The sequence below is a fragment of the Phoxinus phoxinus genome (genome assembly GCF_949152265.1).
Source record: "Phoxinus phoxinus genome assembly, chromosome: 8".
NCBI classification, from domain to species: Eukaryota; Metazoa; Chordata; class Actinopteri; order Cypriniformes; family Leuciscidae; genus Phoxinus; species Phoxinus phoxinus.
The window spans coordinates 22719916-22739036 of NC_136883.1; the positions used below are offsets into that span (position 1 = coordinate 22719916).

A 19121-nucleotide genomic window follows, 5' to 3' on the forward strand; every position below is an offset into this window, starting at 1 on the left:
GCTTTGAAGAGTGAGAGACCATCCATGTGAAAGCAGCAATTCAGGACCATGGAGAGCAGCACTAAAGCTTGCCGTCGAAACACTTGAGAGGACAGGTCAGGACAGGTATAGGGGGATGTTTGGGGGTACAATAAAACAATAAGCCATTAGAGGCTCTGTCTTACTTTACAGTGACGCAGTGTTTAACAAATAATCAGAACTTACTTAACTGATATGAGTGCACAGGTGTACATATCTTCTATTTTACATTTCTTAACTTTGAGTAAGAAAGTACTACGGTTTCATAAGTTTGGGGTCAGTATGATTTTTTATTAAAGAAGTCACTTATGCTCACCAAGGCTGCATTTATTTGATGATAATTAATAGGGGGAAAATATACAAACAGTATTGTGAAATAGGCTATTGTTACAATTTTAAATAACTGTTTTCAGTTCGATTATATTTTAAAATATAATTTATTAATGTCTTCAGTGTCTTCAGAAATCATTCTAATATGCTGATTTGATCCTCAATAACATTTCTTATTATTATCAGTGTTGAAACCAGTCGTTTTGTGGAAACTGAAAGATTTTTAGTATTCTTTGATGAAAAGAGTAGAACAGAACAGCGTTTATTTTTTAAATAGAAATCTCTTGTAACAATAAATGTCTTTACTGTAACTTTTGATCAATTTAATTCATCCTTGCTGGACTGGATTCTTGGGTTTAATTTATTTAAAAACTGACCCAAAACTTTCAAATGGTAGTGTATTACAGTTATGTAAATTGTTATTTTTATTAAAATGATTATAAATGATAAAATAGCCACAACAACTTCCGTATACTGTAAAACAGGTTGCATCACTTCCAGTTCAGGTCGTTAAATATAGAGCAGTTTTACTCGAGATGTCTTTTTTTTTTAAACGAGCAAAGATGAGCATAACTAATGTCTATCACTTGTGTTGTTGTGTTATCTTCTCACTAACATGCAGATATTTAAATAAAATAAAACCCCCAAATAAAAAGAATTATTGTTAGCTAGGTTAGCTGATTACCTTAAAGATATGGCGGCCGGTCAGTTCGTAATGAGCGGATGCAACGAGACCTGTTTTCCTTGTTTGATCATGTGACGTTCGGCATAAAACTTAACCTGTTTATATTTTCATATTTCGTTTTTTTTTGTTGTTTTTTTTCTCAATTTTTGATTGGGCGGCAGTTTTCTTGTACGTGGATGCAACTAATCTTATTTATAATACTGATTTTGATAAATGGAGTTGTTAATGTTTGTTCATGAAAAAAAAGAGCTTGTTTTTATAATTGGTACTAATTAGTGAGCAAACTCTTGAATGTCAAGTTTAATCAATATGCCAGCTGCGTTTAATGGATCCAGTCAATAGTATTTGAGAAGGTCTAGCCAAACAATAGATTTCCAATATTATTTAACAGGCTGCTGATTGCGGTCATAAATACCATCATGATATTTAAGTACAATAGCACTGAAACACAAACAAGACACACAGACGTTTTTCTATTTTCTGCACGTTTAATGATTGTTGAGATATGATTGAGTGACATTGCATATACAGGATATGAATGTGAGCGTATCAAGTGTCTTTTACGCTATATAAAACTTCATAATAGTGCTCAATATAAATATAAATCGTAAAAACCTATTAGATGGGACCATTGCACTGACCATCACAAGGCCATATTTTGACAAGTTATACATGAATTTCAGCATTGACTTCTTTTTTAGCTTCTCTTTTTTATAATGAACTTCTGGGATAGAATTTGAGTCAAGAAGTTCACATTAGACTGAAACTACATGGACTCTAGGATGCAGTTTATGGTGCATTTTCACAAAAATGCAGTGCATGTTCACAACTTCACAGTCAGAATTCGGCCCCTCGCTGGGTTTAAATGTGTCAGGGATGTTCTTGGAAACAAATATGTTGCTACGTATTAATTGAGCCTAGAAAATGAACAGCTTCTGACTCGGCGTGGTGTGTGGTAGAGGAGCGTACATGATTTGAATGGTTCCAGAAACATGTCAGAGCAGGTGTACACCAAGAAAAGACTGTATTGGATCAGCGCATCGTAATGAATAAACAGCTGTGCAAATTATACAATAAAGCTTTTCATTCTCCTACTCTGTATGAATAAATAGATTTATAAATACATTTTTTTGCTGCTTTTCTGTAATTTTCTGTGTCTAAGCACAGAATGACATCATTTCCCATAATGCCTTGGAAAAGAAACGGATATACTTGTTATTAAAAACTAGTTTTGTGATTCAAAAACCAAGCAAAGAAAATAGAAACATAAATATTAGTGTCGATATACTCCCGATAAAATCTTTTTATAGATATCTACACATAAACATGTGAATCTCTTATGACATGCAATACAGAAAACGTGAGTTCAATGTGGCAAACACAAACATAATCCACCAGATCCTTTTAAAACACAAATGCAAAGATTTTAACATAATATTTTAAGTGATACGTTTTTAAAAATATACAATTTCTCAGTCATAGCCTTGTAGTATACAACATTTGATATTTTCTCAGAGGTTTGATGTGCACCTGGTTTCACATGAAGCTACCTGAGCACCAGGCTTGATCACAGTAACACGCTACAGAGAGTCGCTCTATAGGACCGGACAAAAAAAAAACGGCCCCTGTCCCTATTGGTAAACCATCTCACCACCCTCGTTCAAATTTTTTGATTTTTTGCTTTGTGTCGCTCTAAAAATATGTTGTAAAAATGCATTAGCAAAGAGAAAATGAAATTTGGAAACGATTTTAAACATTTAACTGTCATTTATACGCTTTTATACATTTAACTGTCATTTATACCAGTACTATCAGTAACGCCGAACAGATTAATACTTGATGCACATTCAAATGTGAATATATATATTTAAATCAATCAATCAAATAAAACGTAATTTCTGACTATTTGCAAATGAATTAAGTTTTTCAGCACGATACTATATAATGCTTGTCAATGATGTAAATACCTGATTTGGATAAGCAAGCACTAAGCAGACTTTAGATAACCAATCAGAATGATTGAATATTGATTAGTGCAGAAATACAGTAAAGCTCCTATTTCTAGCAGGTATCGCATAGAAGTTGGTTTCAACACGGATTAGCAATTCAAATGTGCTTTTTAAAGGACATTAAAATACTTTTGTGGGAAGGCACAAGTCAAGATCTGGGTGTCCAAACGTTTTAAAGGGCTTATAGAGCTCGGTCAACACCCTTGTTAGGTCTCTCACGATCAAGCACTTCCTCTACACGGGACGGCAGCGTCCTCAATTTCTCAGCAGCTGAGATTGGGACTCTTGACTGGATAAAAAACGACAGTAGATGATGCCATATACAGACATTATCTGTAGCTTTTATCTTGGCAATTAGATATTTTTTTAGTGGCCACGTCCTGACCTAAATATCATCATTCACAACACAGTTTGAATAATTCACTAAAAGACAGTGTGATTTGCAGCAATAAAATCATTCATTTTCTGTGAGATTTTGCCATTCGAATGCCAATGTGGATTCACATGATGTGACAACCACCAATGGGAAAGCAGAAGAGGTCACATGATTTGCCTTGGTTACTGTAGTTTGGCTAACTAACTCAAGGGGTGTTCTGTTATCTAAACAAGTTACTTTTGCATTTTTTCTTTTTCAGAAATGTTGAGGTACGATGTCTATCCAAATACTGGAATTGGATTTCGTCTTTGGAATTTAGACTAACAGGTAAGACCTTTGAAAGAGGGTGGTGATTTCCTATTTCCATACAAAATATGATGTGAACATAAATATAATTGCAAACTTTATTTTATGCTAGCGTCTTTGAACAAATTCATCTTCACAAGCACTCTCTCTATACTACATCCATCTATTGTAGTTCAGGTCACATGACATGGGTGTTTAAGGAGAAATCAAAATATAAACACTTAATTTGAATGCAGGAACGCACACACAAAAGATCTGAGAAAAAAAAACCTTTTAAAAAAATACTATACATCTACTCACTTTAAATGCACACTTTAAGGCCACGAGGACCCAACTATTCTAAGAATAGCTTCTTTTGAGCGATCCGAGCCTAACAGTTCAGACTGGGTTACTTGTGCTTTTTTGTGTCTTCAAAAAAAGAGTGTACATGATAGTTTAGTTTTCAAAGCAATAGTTAACATAAATATGAACATTCCATCAATATTTATGCACCCTCACGTTGCTTTAAAATCCGGATGCTGTTTTTTTTTTTTTTCAAGGAACACAAACATTTATGAAGAATTTTTATAGCTTGTTTCCATGCAATGATAGTTCATAAAAAGAAAATCTCAATGCTTTTGTTAATTGAAATGGAGCTGAAATAAAATATAAATATTAGATGATAAACTTTAAACTTAAAAAGTTTAAACAAACATTAGAAGTGGTGCCTTGCCAACCAACTGAAATAAAATATTTTTATTATAAATATTTATTATAAATTTCAAATATTTTTGTTGGAGTGCTAAAATGACTAAAAATAAATTAAAGCAAAATAGAAATAAAAATAAAAATGTAAAAAGCACATAACAATTACTAAAATGAAAAATAAAAAGGTAAAAATAAAACCAAATTTAATATATTAATAAATACTATAATAGTAGCCTATATAAATACTACTAAATAATACTGGACAATTGACACTTCATAAACTGCCAAATATGTCTTATTTCTTCCAGTTAAAATGTCTAAAGTGCATTTAAATGTGCCAGTGAAAGTCATTTTAGAATTACAGAGGAGATTTTCAGTGAATACGCACATATATTTTGGTCTTGGACACACAAAGCTCACTTATCTCTTCAGAAGACTTGGAATATAGTGCACAAATTGTACATGTGGGTGATTAAATAAAGACAGAATGTTCAATTTAGGGGATGTGTCCTTTTAACAGGTATAAACTCATCTCCGAGTGTGTGTTATTCAGACTAGGCTGCGTGTCCCGCTGGAGTACCTGCGTTGGCTCAGCAGGTGGCGTGGTGGCGGAGGGGTCGGGGGGCAAAACTGATGCGGGTGATGATAAGGAGGCGGCGGGGGAGGGAGGGGCGGCTGCTGCTGCTGCTTGCCCCCCTCCCGTGACCTGGTGGGCGTGGACACAGCCGATTGGATGAGGCGGTGGGCGGGGTTGTGGCTGAGGAACGCCTCCACGTGGCCACGCCCGGCGGCATCCATGACGATCACCTTGACGATCTGCTGGCACTGGATCAGGGTGTCTGGGGAGATGGTGAGGGTGGAGCCAGGGGCGGGGCTAGGCAGGACGGCCAGGTGGTGCTGAGCGCTGGGTGGGGCCAGAGGAGAGCTGAGTTGGTATGTTTGGAGCCTGTTGTGAATTGACACCTAGTTTAGAAACAGCCAGAAGCAGGAAGCGTTATCAGCCTGGCCTGCTGCACTCTCACGGCCCTCTGGTGCGGATCACACGACGAGGCCATGCCACAGAGCATGCAGGCGGCAGAACGTGACACAACTACGTACATGCGGCGCAGACTTCCTACTTGAACTGCCGGGTTTTGGATAATTAACTGCTATCTTATGCATTTCCTTTTATTACCGCGCTGCTAATCAGACTGTTATATTTTTATCCGTCTGTAAGAAGCATTAAAGTGCCCCTGGAGGGCCTAAACGCTTGGCAGCGAGGGTCTTTATTGCATGCTGGATAATTTGCACCTTGTCTTGACAGACCTTGTGTGCGTGTGTGTATGTTATGTGCGAGGCATCTCGTGAAAGCAAACTCATGTAGCCTGTCGGTCCACACTAACCACTGCTCATTCCTTTTCGTTTCGGCTCTTTTTAATGAAGTATTTGAATTTTAATGAGTTCCAGTGCGAAAGCTCCAGTTTAGGCTGTGGGCCCTATCATACATCATACACCCGGCGCAAGTGTTTTTTGCTAGTTTCAGCCCGACGCAGTTATCATTTTCACGTCCTGCGCCACGTTGTTTAAATAGCAAATTTGCACCCATTTGTGCACTCATGATTGTGCTGGTCTGAAAAAGAGTTGTGTTCAGGCGCATTGTTGGCGCGTTGCTATTTTGAGGCGACTGAAATAGACTGTGCCATTGACCAACATAAAGATATGGTGGAATCCGGCTTGTCCCGCAGATGGTCTGCTTGCGCGATTTAACATCGCGCACAAGCAGATCCGTTTCCTCTCTGGAGAAGCGTTACGTTTTTCCGCTTGCAAATTCCGCCATGTAAATAACGAATCCGCCATGGCACGAGCGTAATTAGCTTTTAAAGGGAATGGTAGATTAGAGTAGACTCGGATTTATTGCACGTTACGCCCAAAACACACCCATTACTCATTAAGAGAATAGGGATAACCCTTTTAGACCATGCGCCGGGCGCGCCGACCATTTTTCCCGTCGTTAAACTAGCAAAAGTGCACTTGCGCCGTGTGCTTTAGACCATGCGCTTAGATCGTTAAAATAGGGCCCTGTATGTGTGAATGCGCTTATCAGTGCGTCTTATTTGAATACACTATCGACATAATTTCCACTAATGGACTGGCATTAAGATTTTTAAGTTGAAAGAATTTCACCCCACAACAACAGCAGATGTAGTGAGAAGCCACAGATTAGAGATCACGACGAGGGGCAGGGGGTGGTGTTTTCTCAGTTGTTGCTCTGCACGAGTGGTGTGTGATTGCAGTGAAGACACCGAGGGCGAGCGTCTCCATTCTGACAGGGACAAAGTGAGCTCAGGGGTCAAAGGGTAGGGAGTGGGGGGTCAGTGGGGAGGTTATCTCTGATTCTGCAAGGAGATAGTGATGTTAACTACAATACATGCTGTCACCACCTACAATGTCCCCAAAAAGTTTGGAAACACCCTAGGTTTAAAAATGGGACAATATCAGCATAAAAATCCTCAACATTTTTGGTGTAAATGCATTGGCGTATTATGCAATTATCATTGAAGAAGACAATAATAATGTTCTTCGCTTCACTGATTGATTGACAGAGCAACCGATCAATCAGAACACAGTTTGAAGACAGCTCTTGTACGGTATTTTTCTATGCTCTGAATTCATTGATTTTTTAATAAATTTCCATAGTTATATATTTATACATAGATATATTTATTTATTTATTTCCATAGTCCCTTGCAACTTAATCATTGCAAAGTCATCACTTAAAATAATACAGATTTATGCTGATATTATCCAAAACCCCACTTTGCCTAGGGGTCCAACATTTTGGAGGACACTATAAATACATGCACTCAGAATCGGAACATAATTTGCACTGCGCTCACACCACGATATACTGATACAAACCTCTACTGTGTTGCTTCCTGTTTTCTCGTAAAAATCATCCCCTGCAAGCCATACATATACACAAGACATGAAAAACAGTCTTATTGATGGGTGTGTGTGTGTGTGTGTGTGTGTGTGTGTGTGTGTGTGTGCGTGTGTGTGTGTGCGTGTGTACCTGATGCTCTACTAGGTCCAGCGTGGATGTCTAGTTGTGTGCCGTTCTTGTTAGTTTGATTTCTCACAACCTGTTGTCTTTCTAGTTCCCCTGAGAACCACATGCATAATTCACTTTAATGTTGGCCACCACCATAGCATTCAAACCACAGAGGAATGAAGAGAATTCATTTTTATTCAAGCTAACCTTTAGATAATGATTTAAAATGTTAAATTAATTCATTCATTATAGTGCTAATAAACAACACTGTTCTATAACATAGTACAGCATAGCCCACACATACAGCCTATACACAATCATGTACTATAAATAATGATGCTATTTTAAGTGTATTAACCTGAAAAAGCACAAACACTCTTAATTGGCATCGATGGTTTCCGTGAAGAACCTTTACCATCCATGGAACCTTTCCATTGCACAGTTAAGTACAAATTTTTCACAGAAAGGTTCTTTGGGGAACCCAAAATGGTTTGCTTGCATTGCTGTAATTTATGAACTCTTTATTTTTAAGAGTGAATATTTCAAAAAATGTCTGAAGCAAATATGAGTGATGTTTGCCTGTGCAAAACTCACTACTAAGATTGTTAAACATGTTGCTACGTGATTACTAGGCGGTTTCTTACTGTTCCCTGGATTTTAGCTTTTCAATGTAGATCTATGGGATGTGTTTTAGACAGAACATGGACGTCCAGAAACAGATTTTTTTAATGTCGAATTTAACAAATGTGACTATCACTAAGCTAAAGCATGTGAACACGAGTAAATAAGCAAAATGAGCAGTGACATGCAAAGACACTCACACTCGATCCGAATTTGTTCCATCTCTGCCACCTCTGCGATGCTCTCTCTCAGGTCCTCTACAAACTTGAGCAGCTCCTCTGAGCTCTGAGAACAGAAACTCACCACCTGCTTCTTCTCCGACGAGAACGGAGACAATATCGTGATTCCATGAGGGTAATCTGTGATGGACAAAACATGCTGTGATACAAAGGTCCTGCTTTGAGGATTTGTGAATTTTCCTGTTTTTATCATTTAAAAAAAAAAAACATGTATCCGTCTGAATCAGGTTAAAAATTTACAAAATTATACTTCAAAGACAGACAATAAAGAAAAAATGTGGTCATTCTTCAGAAGCAACGGAATTATATAAAAAGTGATATAAAAGGTTATTTATTTATTGTAATGGTTTTTGTCCATGGTAGTACTTCCCCCTGTAGTACATTCATGGTCAACTATAACTGTAGCATACTTTTTACTGTATTTATAAATACAGTAAAATATTAACATATACAACATGTAACTGTTTTGTGTGTGCTTGTGTTCTTACACTCATTCTCAAACAGATGGAATTGCATTCCCAGTAAACCCATGGCCTTGCAGAACGTGTATGTTGCGGCACTCTTCTTCTTAGGGCATAGTTTTAGGATCTAACATCATAAGAAAGATTTAGTTTATTTTCAGTTGTTTGTTTGTACATGTGCGAATATGCTTTCATCTGTGTGTCCCTCACCACTATCAGGTCGTTGAAGAGGAACACCTCTCTCTGATGTGAAGCCTGTTTCTGCGGTTTATTCACATCGGTGACCTCATACAGTCGACTGCAGCACACCAGCCGACGGTGAGGAACCGACAGTATCTGAGGAAGAAAGAGAGAGAGATCAAATATCGGGTGAATTCAATTCAGAAGGTACAGCTTCCGTCGGCACAGGAAATGAAAAGAGGGATTTCTGATGCAGCATGGGCTGATGAAAGAAATGAATATTTCATATCGAGGTACAGTGTTTTGCTGCGCTGTCATGTGTAATCTAAAATTACAGCACCAAACTAATGAGCAGTTTCAGTCTCAAGTTTCCTGTTTTTATAAACTGATCCACTCAGCTGTTAGCATACAGAGGTGGGAGGAAACAATGACCAGAATCTGTAATGTGAATTTAACTGACTGATGTTTTGAGAAAAGTATATTTTTTAGTTCATCTTGTTAATCAAACTTCAGACTTGCAAAGGTTTTCGGGGTCATATAAGTTAAAAATAAGATCAAATTTTGAAGTTTTAGACTTGTTTATGAAACCCTTGTTGTTTACCTTCCTTATTTTTCAGCAAGTTCTTATGCAGAACCAGGTTCATTTACATAAAACCAAAATGATTAACCTTTTCCGTTAATAGCACAAAACATACAAAGCGACCAGTGTAGTTTGATTACAGAACAAATCACTCTTTACTGAGCACAACCATACAGCACAACCAGTGTATTCCGCTCCACAAACAAATGTTTTTTATGAGCCGTTTCTTTTCAGAGAATTAAAAAACATAGAGTATAGCACAACCAGTATAGTCTGAATCCTGAGCAAATGACTCTCATGAGCTTTTTTTGTGAATCAAACGCATATATCACATATGAACAGATATATTTAAAATATATATTATAAAATAAAAAAAATTATGGTTTAATCGAACTTGAAGGATCATAAAAAACAAATCTTCACACACACACATATATATATATATATATATATATACGGTATATATATATATATATATCAATCATCATTTGGCAATAACAATTTCATAATTGTTTTTCATAAATATTTGTTAAAATGGTTAAGAAGGATCCCTGGACATAAACGGTGCTGGACAAGTTGTCCAATCCTGCTCCTGGAGGGCCACAGTCCTGCAGAGTTCCGCTCCAACCCCTATTAAACACACTTGATCCAACTAATCAAGGTCTTCAGGCATTCTAGAAACTTCCAGGCTGGTGTTTTGGGGCAAGCTGGAGATAAATCTCTGCAGGACGTCGGCCCTCTCCGCTGCGCTAGTATGAGGGATAGTAATGTCAATGTTTGGCTCAGCTAGACCCACAGTAAAGTTGAGAAGACAGCTGTTTGGTCAGCTGTCTCACTGTCTCTAAACACCTTTTCAAATCTGTAACTGGTACAAACCGAACCAAAAGGTGATGCACTTTTCATTTTTACATGACCTTTTTGTTTAATTGGTAGAGAACTGACTCACCGTCTTCATTCCAAGAATGCTTTGTTCCACCCTGGTAACGTAGGTCACATGGTCCTCATTGGAGCGCAGCTCCCTCTGCTGAATCCGCTCGTAAATCCCGGCTAGCATCTCCCGAGGAATGTCTGCCCCATCGTCCACTCCTGAAGGGGAGTTTGTTTATTTATTCTTTTTTTTAACATCATAATACAAAAGTAAAGATATAGTTTAAAAGGATAGTTCCCCCAAAAATACCAATTTTGTCATCATTTACTCGCCCTCAAGTTGTTCCAAACCTGTATGTTTTTTTTTCTTCTGATCAACACAAAAGAAGATATTTTGACGAATATTGGTAACCAAACAGTTGATGGAAAAAAAAATACTATGGCTACCGTCAACTGTCTGGTTACCAACATTCTTTAAAATATCTTCCTTTGTGTTCAACAGAAGAAAGAAACTCGTGCAGGTTCGGAACAACATGAGGGCGAGTAAATGATGATAGACTTTTCATTTTTGGGTGAACTATCCATTTGAGGCAGGAAAAACTGTATAGCCTGTGTAATAGGAATAAATCTTTTGTTAACAAGGACCACGGCATATAGAAAAGCAGAAGTGTCACTGTGTACTTTTAAGTGATTTATTGCAGTTTAAATTGAGGATTTATTTGGCCCTATGGAAAAGTCCTTTTATAAACTACAGCTTGACTAATAACAAGCTGATTTCGTTCCAGTCCCCATGACTTTACATTCACTTTAAAGAAGAGCTATCTTATACTGTATGTGTTTGCAGGAAGTAGGCAACAGATAAAAAATTATTTGATCAGAGACTAGGAATCTGACACAGACACACACACACACACACACACACACACTGCCTACACTCCTAGGAGATAATCAAAGTGACTCTTTTGATATGGAAAAAAAAATGCTCATTTAAACATGGAGATGGAAAGCTGATTAAAATCAGCAAGATTTCAAATCAAATATTTAATCTCTGACCTCAAAACACCAACACGCTCTGGTTTTAATGAACAAAACACACATAAACACACCTCGTAGGTTGCGTATGAAGTCTTCCAGCAGCATCTTGCGCTCTGGTTTTATGTTGGGACTGTACATGTCTGTGTTCAGCAGCACGATGGCAAAGGCCAGGATGAAGATGGTGTCGGGGTTATGAAACTGTTGCACCACGTCAGGGTTACACATACAATACCTCTGACTGAAAGAAGGAACAACAGAGGACACAGGAATGCGCATTATAGTAAAAGTACCGCACCCAGTAAAAGCTGTGGATAAAATTGCCATGGTTAATCTGAAAAATTGCATGCGTGTTTAGGAAATGACTCTTTACGTGTGTGTGTGTGTGTGTGATTCTCACCTGAATGCTTCAATGAGTCTCTCGACTTTTTGAGCTTCTCCTTGCACTCGCACGTGAGCCTGAAACTTCCTCAGAGCTTCATCCAGCTCCAGCATTGAAAAATCCATCTCATCCACCACACAGCTGAGAAAGAGAGAGAGAGGCCACATAAACCTCATAAATGTGCTCTGTTTGAATTAAGAGCCCAATTTATGAAGCTCCAGCACTGTAAGAAATGAAAATGTGCCGTTATTACCTTCAGTGGTTGGTTCTTAAATTATAAGCCCCAATCCTGAATATGCAGTATTATTCATGCGCTGATTAATGCCGTCTTATTAACTATAATCGTAATGTTTCCCTTTCAATACAAGAATATAATTTCATAGTTCGTTAATTAATATTATCGTTTAATATAATTTATTGACACAATAGTTTTTATTTAGATTTCCAATTTATTCTGACCTTTTTTGCATAATCTTGTCAAGCCTTTGCATAATTTTATTTCTATATAGGACATTTGTACATAGTTTTGATCTATTTTGTACATTTTGATCTATGTTATTCATCTATTATGTTTATGTTGTGAATTTGTATTTATTTATTACTATCTTGTTGCTGTTCTAGTGCACTGGAAGCTTATTTTATCACCAAGACAAACATACTGTACTTGGCAATAAATCAATCAACTTTTTTCAGTTTAAATGTTTTAAATAATTTATATAAATGGGGGAATATATATAGATAGGGCTTATATAGATGTTTTACAGGATTTAAGACTAAATATTTGCCTCATCAGACATCGTAGTAGGCAAAATTACTATGATACGGTACATAGAAAACTATAGTGCATGAAAGTTTATGAAGACATGACTCACTCTAACACATCTCTGTTGAACTGCCTTTTGCTGTTACCCAGGAACTCTCCAATCATCTGTCGGCTCAAACCCTTCCTCTGCAACAGGAAGTGAGCCACACCAATGGCGGTATCTGGAATAAAGCCCCTGGATATCAAGAACTGGATGCCTTTGTCTGGATTTCTGCAGGAAGATCAAGAAAGATGTAGATGAGTACTAACATATTATTTTTCTTTTTCTAAAGAAGCTAGAGCTAACACTTTATAATAACTATAATTTAGACAATTAGCTAACATTATATTGTATAATACTATGGTATAATATACCTTCATGTACATTTAATATACATTTTTAAGATTTATTTATACTTTTTATTATACACTACCATTTTATAATGAAGTTTCCACAAAAGTATTAACCTGTTAGCCTTCAGCGCCACTTTTGAAAAATCCCCAGAAATAGCATACCCAACCTAAAAAAGATTCAATTAATTGACCCTTTGTCCTAAAAGCTCAAGTATGGTCTCATTTGAAAGCTGACACCTGGCACTTTATTGGAAATGTAGAATGAATTATTGTCATAATGAAAAAAAATTTATGAATAGCTTCAAAGTTGTGTAAGTTATTAGAAATTTATTTTTATGAAACATCTTCATGAAAATTAAATTGAAGTTGGCCCGTCAGCACTCTAGAAATGCACTCCAGCTAAAGACACATGTCTGACCATGTTATATTTAAAATTTGAAGGTGATAAGTCTAAAACTCTGTATTTTGTTAAATGTTTTTCAAGATCATCTCAAATGACTTTATTTTGAATTGACTCTAAAATGCAAACTTGTGTTTATTGTCATCTATTAGTATCTATTCAGTCTATTGTCTCTATTGTTTTGTGGTGCAAACGAGCCCCATTCAGTGTCACTCTCTCCTGCACACATTTACACCTTTCCAGCCGGCTTATGGCCATAAATATTATTTTCCTTTGTCTCCATTATAATCGCTAACGACTGGCTAATCACGGTGTTTCACCCCCTAATTTCTTTCATAATCTTCACTTCACATTTGAAACTGTATCAAATGCCTTTCTTAAATAAAGAAATATTTCAGTAAGCATTCCGATTTAGAAAAAAAATCATAAAAAATAACAGCTAGATGGCAGGTGCAACTAGAGAGCTAGCTAGCATGTTAGCTTAGCACACCGTCAATACACGACAATTTATGAGATTAAAACCCTGTTTGTGCTCCAAACTTACTTTATAGTGCAAGTCGAGTGTTTTAAATAATCTTCTATGAGCTTATTTGGCTTCAGAAAAGAAAATCAGACAGAAAATATATGATTTGATATTATTCTGCACTATTGTAAAGTCTATACCGATTAGCATTACATTATACATATAATCTATTATTATAAAAATACCTGACATGGCTCGAAGAACACAGGTAAATCAAATATCATTGCAATCATGTTTATTGTCTTCAAAACATCTTTATCTGCATGTTATAGCGATCTCTGAAAGCTAACGTTAGCTGTGTTTATGTCAGTGACGTCCTGGAAGGTCACAGGTTATTGTTCTTCTTCGTGTGCTCCCATATTTGGAAAAAACTGTGCAAATGGCGCCCTCAGCCTGCTGTATGGATTGAAAACACAGTACATCAGAGTATCCAGCGCTCTTTATGTATACATCGACGCATTTGGATATAAATTCAATAAATATTATTCCTGTCTATAGAAATATGATGTAAACCTATGATAATATATCAATATTTCTCCAAATCTGCACATTTTTGAGCCAAAAGCCCTGAGGAACGTTGTTTTGTCACGCGTTCTCAAGACAACAGCACCGGAGTTTTTTTCTGAATGGAGCAGCTGACGCTCATAATTCATATTAAAGGTATCGACTCATTTTTTCATTACATAAATCCTGACACAAATTAAGACATAACTGTCACTATAAGTTTCTCAGAATACAATAGTGGTCAAATACTGAAACGTGAGACTTATATATTTTTAATGATGTTTAGTTTGTCAAGGTAATAAATCTGATAGTAACTTTGAACTATTTAAAAAAAAAAACGCTTCAGAGCGTCCTCGCTCTGGTGAAGGTTAACAAGCAAGCAAAAAGTTTTTTTTAACATTGATGATAATAAGAAATGTTTCTTGAGTATCAAATCAGCATATTAGAATGATTTCTGAAGGATCACGTGACACTAAAGACTGGAGTGATGATGCTGAAAATTGCATCACAGTAATACATTACATTTTAAAATATACTGTATGGAAATTGTAATAATATTTCATAATACTGTTTTTACTGTATTTTTGGTATAAATGGTGAGCATAAGAGACTTTTTTCAACAACAAAAAAAGGAAGATTTCTTCCCTTTTAACAGAAGATACACTAACAATCTGGGGGGGGGGGGGGGTGCTTATGCACTTATGCACAGGTTCACATATATAAATGTGATAGAAGAGATATTCATAGCTAAACACATACAGCATATTTCAGATTACTCTTTCCACATCCAATCACATTATTCTGTTTCAGAGACGCACACGTCCATATGCACATCACAACGTCTGTATTAGCAGCCCTCAGCCAATAACAGATGGACTGAGTATCTTATATTTATGTATTGTCATGATTCTGCCCTCGTGTCCTTGATTTTCTCTAGTCTTGAGGCAGGATCATGACAGACCCATGTTTTGTGTGCAAGCACATGGCCTTGTGTTTGGGCTGTGTGCTTGCGTTGTCTCGTCACTTAACCCCGCCCCCTTGTTCTCCTCGTTAGCCTTCATTGTTGTATCAGTTTCACCTGTTGCCAATTATTAGTTTCTCCCTATTTAATCCCCTTGTGTTTGCTGTCCTGTGCCGGTTCATTATCTATCTGTGATTGTCATTCTATGTCAAACTTTGTGTGAGACTACCCGAGAGTATCCTGGTTAAAGTCTTGTCTGGAAAGAAGTGTTTGCTCCTGTCTTTACTGTTAGTTTAGTGTCTAGTTTATTGTCTGAGTCTTAGGCCACATTTACACATAGCCGGGTATTTAGAGAAACGAATATTTCCCCCCCTCTGTTTTCAATAATAACATCGTGCACACAACCCGCATAAATACGCCGTCGAGCGCCATCATAACTATGCCAAACCTTTGGGCGGCAGTGTAGGGAGAAGGATAAAGCCATGCAAGCCAATCAGAATCCTCAGAATCGACAAGAGAGAACCTAAAACCCCGTTTCTCCCAGTTGACACGACAACATATAACCGGCGTTTTCAGAAATCTCCACTTTGGCCGGAGTTTTTAGAAATAATTGTTTTTTTGGATAAAAACTGCGTTTTCGTGTAAATGACAGGCCAAAACGCAGAGAAATATCTGCGTTTTCCCATCGTGTAAACAGGGCCTTAGTCTAGTGTTGTCAGTCTAAAGTAGTCTATCCTGTCTTGTTTTGCCCCCTCGTGGGTTTTGTTTTCTCTGTTTTTTGTCTTTAAATAAACGTTGTGTGTTGCATACTGTCTTTGCTTGGGTTCATCTGCTATCCACATAACATGTATGTACACTACTAATCAAAAGTTTGGGTCAATAAGAAATTGCTTTCATTCAGCAAGGATGCATTAAATTGATCAAAAGTGACAGTAAAGACCTTTATAAAGACATTTCAAGTAAAGCAAGTAGTGAAAGCAAGGACGGTGAAATGAAAAACTTGGAGTGGCGCAGGACATTGCTTCATTATAAGTTTATTTAAAGGGGGAAAAAAGCCATATGGCCTTTTTGAATGGACACCAGTGAAAGCTTCTGTTTTATTTGCGATATTGGATTGAGATGTTCATTTATAATAATACTGATATGTCCTTCTCGGTCTCTCTTTGTATTTGTCTGTTTCTTGCTTTCTTTAGCATCAGATTCAGAGATGACATCACTGTAACGTGCATTATTTCCACCACTCTGAACATCTTCTCAGGTCACATCCGAACTTATACTGACACACACACACACACACACACACACACACACACACACACACACACACACACACATCACCCCAAACATGCTACGTTGCCCTTACTCATTGTGAGTGAATAGCTGAAAAATTCCTGCATACATTTTGACAGACAGAAACCTTGAAAAAACAACATTGTCCCTTGGTCACACAGCCTGAGTAAAACCGTGAGTGTAGATCACCTGGTTACCATGGCAACCGTGGCACTACTCACGTCAAGCATGTCAAAGTGAATCTGATCTGAGATTTCAATTGAGTGCTGATGCACTCTGAATCCTCTGAGGATTGGCTTTATTATTCTCTCTCTCTCTCTCTCTCTCTCTCTCTCTCTCTCTCTCTGTGTGTGTGCGTGTGCGTGTGTGTGCGTGCGTGCGTGTGTGTGTGTGTGCGTGTGTGTGTGTGTCTGAAAGAGCTACACACACAAAATGGAGCAGAGAAAGAGCTTCACAATCACCCCTGAGGGAGTGTAATATAGTCTTCTTGAGTATGTGTGTATGTATACATGTGCAAGTGTGTGTGTATTTGTCAGTGTGTATCAGCAGGCATAATGAAAATGCACTCAATTCTTTAGTCATGGGCAAACTGACCCGGCAAACAAAAGCTCTTTTGTGAAATCTTATTTTTATTTACAGCAAATGTACCCGCCGATAAATTCTATTGTTTTTTTTATTCGATTTAGTGGGTCTTACCGTCTGGCTAAAGCGCACATCACTATGACTGTTGCTCATATTTTGGATTACCGGTAGTATTTGGAACAAATCTATCAAATGTTTGTTTGTTCGCAAGGCTTATAAACCTTTAAACTGTAAACTTTCCCCCCCCAAAACTTTCAAATAAGATTTTGAAAAGCCCAAATTGAAAATTTTCTATGAAAATCTTTGCTTTTCTAGAAAAATATTATAGTTATATGAATTACTAAAATAACGCTGCATATTTGCACATTCACTTCAGTCTTTGTGGGGGCATCAGAGCCTTACAAACAGCTAAACCAGTAACACACACTAAAAAAGCCACTTTAAATGGAAAGATTACTCACACATTGAAGAGGTTGAGTCCAATACGGTAAAGGCGTTTGCGTGCGATATCCGTCGACAGCGTCCCGCAGGGTGTGTCCTGGCAGTGTGGGCGGGGCAGAGACAGAATCATCGTCTCGCACGCTGATGTCGAGGTGCTGCTGCTACTGACGGGCTCTGAGCTGTTTTCCGCCGTCTCGGGTGCAATCTGATTGGTCTGTTTCCTCTCCAGGCCCGCCCCTGCTGTCTGTGCTGCATCCGATCCGGTTGGCTGTTGGTTCTCTTTCTCTTCCTCGCTGGGTGGCGGAGGTGGAAACTCAGGCATCTCCGTGGCTGACGATGCCGACTGGCCTGCGATCTTTCCCCCCGTTTGGGCTTCAGAGCCGGTCTCCTTGGATATGCCGTTACCAAGGGAAACTGACTCCAGCATGGAGGAGGAGGAGAGGCGAAAGTTGTGGTTATCAATTTGAACAGTCACATCCCTGAAAGCCATCATGAGTTTACTGGCGCTGCGGGGTATGTTCCCCCCACAGCCGCCCGGTGGGGCCTCCTGTAGGGTATTGGGGTCCATCAGGAGCCCCTCGGGATGAGATCCAGAGGGAGGGGCCGCAGAGGACTTCTCTCCTTCCCCGTCTCGAATAGAACTCCAGCCGCTCAAAGCCTCGTCAATAGACCGTGCTAATGTCTGAACCTGGCAGGGAGAATAGAATAGAATGGAATGGAATAGAACCAATTTTAATAAAATAGAACAGAATACAACATATTTTAATTTAATGAAGTATAACTGAATATAATAGAACCTAATAAAACAGAACAGAAAAACATTTGAATTGAAGACAACGAAATACAATAGAATAAAATGGAACGGAATACAATAGAACAGAATACAACAAAACAAAAGGACAGAGGAGAAGGAACAAATGCAATAGAATCAAACAATAAAATAGTATGAATAGAATAGAACAGAATTGTATGTGTACTTGAACTACAGTAAATGGCTGAACTGATTGCACAGAATTCATGTGTTTTAATAGTGTAACTGTACCTGTTCGGTGAATGTGTCCTCCAGGTGTGTGAGTGTGGTTGTTGTGGCCACTGGGAGTGACGTGGAGTGTGTGAGCGGGATGCCCATGAGTGAACATCCTTCCATCAGCGCCCGTTCAGCAGAGAAACTTTCCCTCTGCACCCGGACCCTGCGCACTGACATACGCCGCGGGATCCCACTCTCCAGAACTGAGTTGCGGATCTTTTGGAAGTTCTTGCTGAGCTGGTACTGACGAAACGCCATCTGAATCTTACAGGCCGCACGCCGGGAAATCAAAGGACCACCGTACTTTTGCTCCAGTTCCTCTATCTACGGACAGATAGATAGATAGATAGATAGATAGATAGATAGATAGATAGATAGATAGATAGATAGATAGATAGATAGATAGACAGACAGACAGACAGACAGATAGATA

General features: G+C 38.0%; 1 protein-coding gene across 3 annotated transcripts in view; it reads right to left on the reverse strand.

Moving 5' to 3' along the window:
• Positions 1-1519: 1519 nt before the first annotated feature.
• Positions 1520-19121, reverse strand: part of iqsec3b (IQ motif and Sec7 domain ArfGEF 3b) — a 25910-nt gene continuing 8308 nt past the window's right edge. Inside the window, exons 4-15 of one of the 3 annotated variants that reach the window (XM_079620483.1) lie at positions 18704-19012; positions 17682-18349; positions 12677-12838; positions 11823-11945; positions 11497-11663; positions 10470-10609; positions 8974-9099; positions 8791-8890; positions 8264-8422; positions 7464-7553; positions 7310-7350; positions 1520-5374 (exon numbers count right to left, since the gene is read on the reverse strand). In XM_079620483.1, coding sequence (XP_079476609.1) covers positions 4961-5374; positions 7310-7350; positions 7464-7553; positions 8264-8422; positions 8791-8890; positions 8974-9099; positions 10470-10609; positions 11497-11663; positions 11823-11945; positions 12677-12838; positions 17682-18349; positions 18704-19012 — 2499 coding nt within the window. In that variant the 3' untranslated portion in view covers positions 1520-4960. The remainder of the gene's footprint in view (positions 5375-7309; positions 7351-7463; positions 7554-8263; positions 8423-8790; positions 8891-8973; positions 9100-10469; positions 10610-11496; positions 11664-11822; positions 11946-12676; positions 12839-17681; positions 18350-18703; positions 19013-19121) is intronic. The other 2 variants (XM_079620484.1, XM_079620485.1) reach the window with 2 other exon arrangements.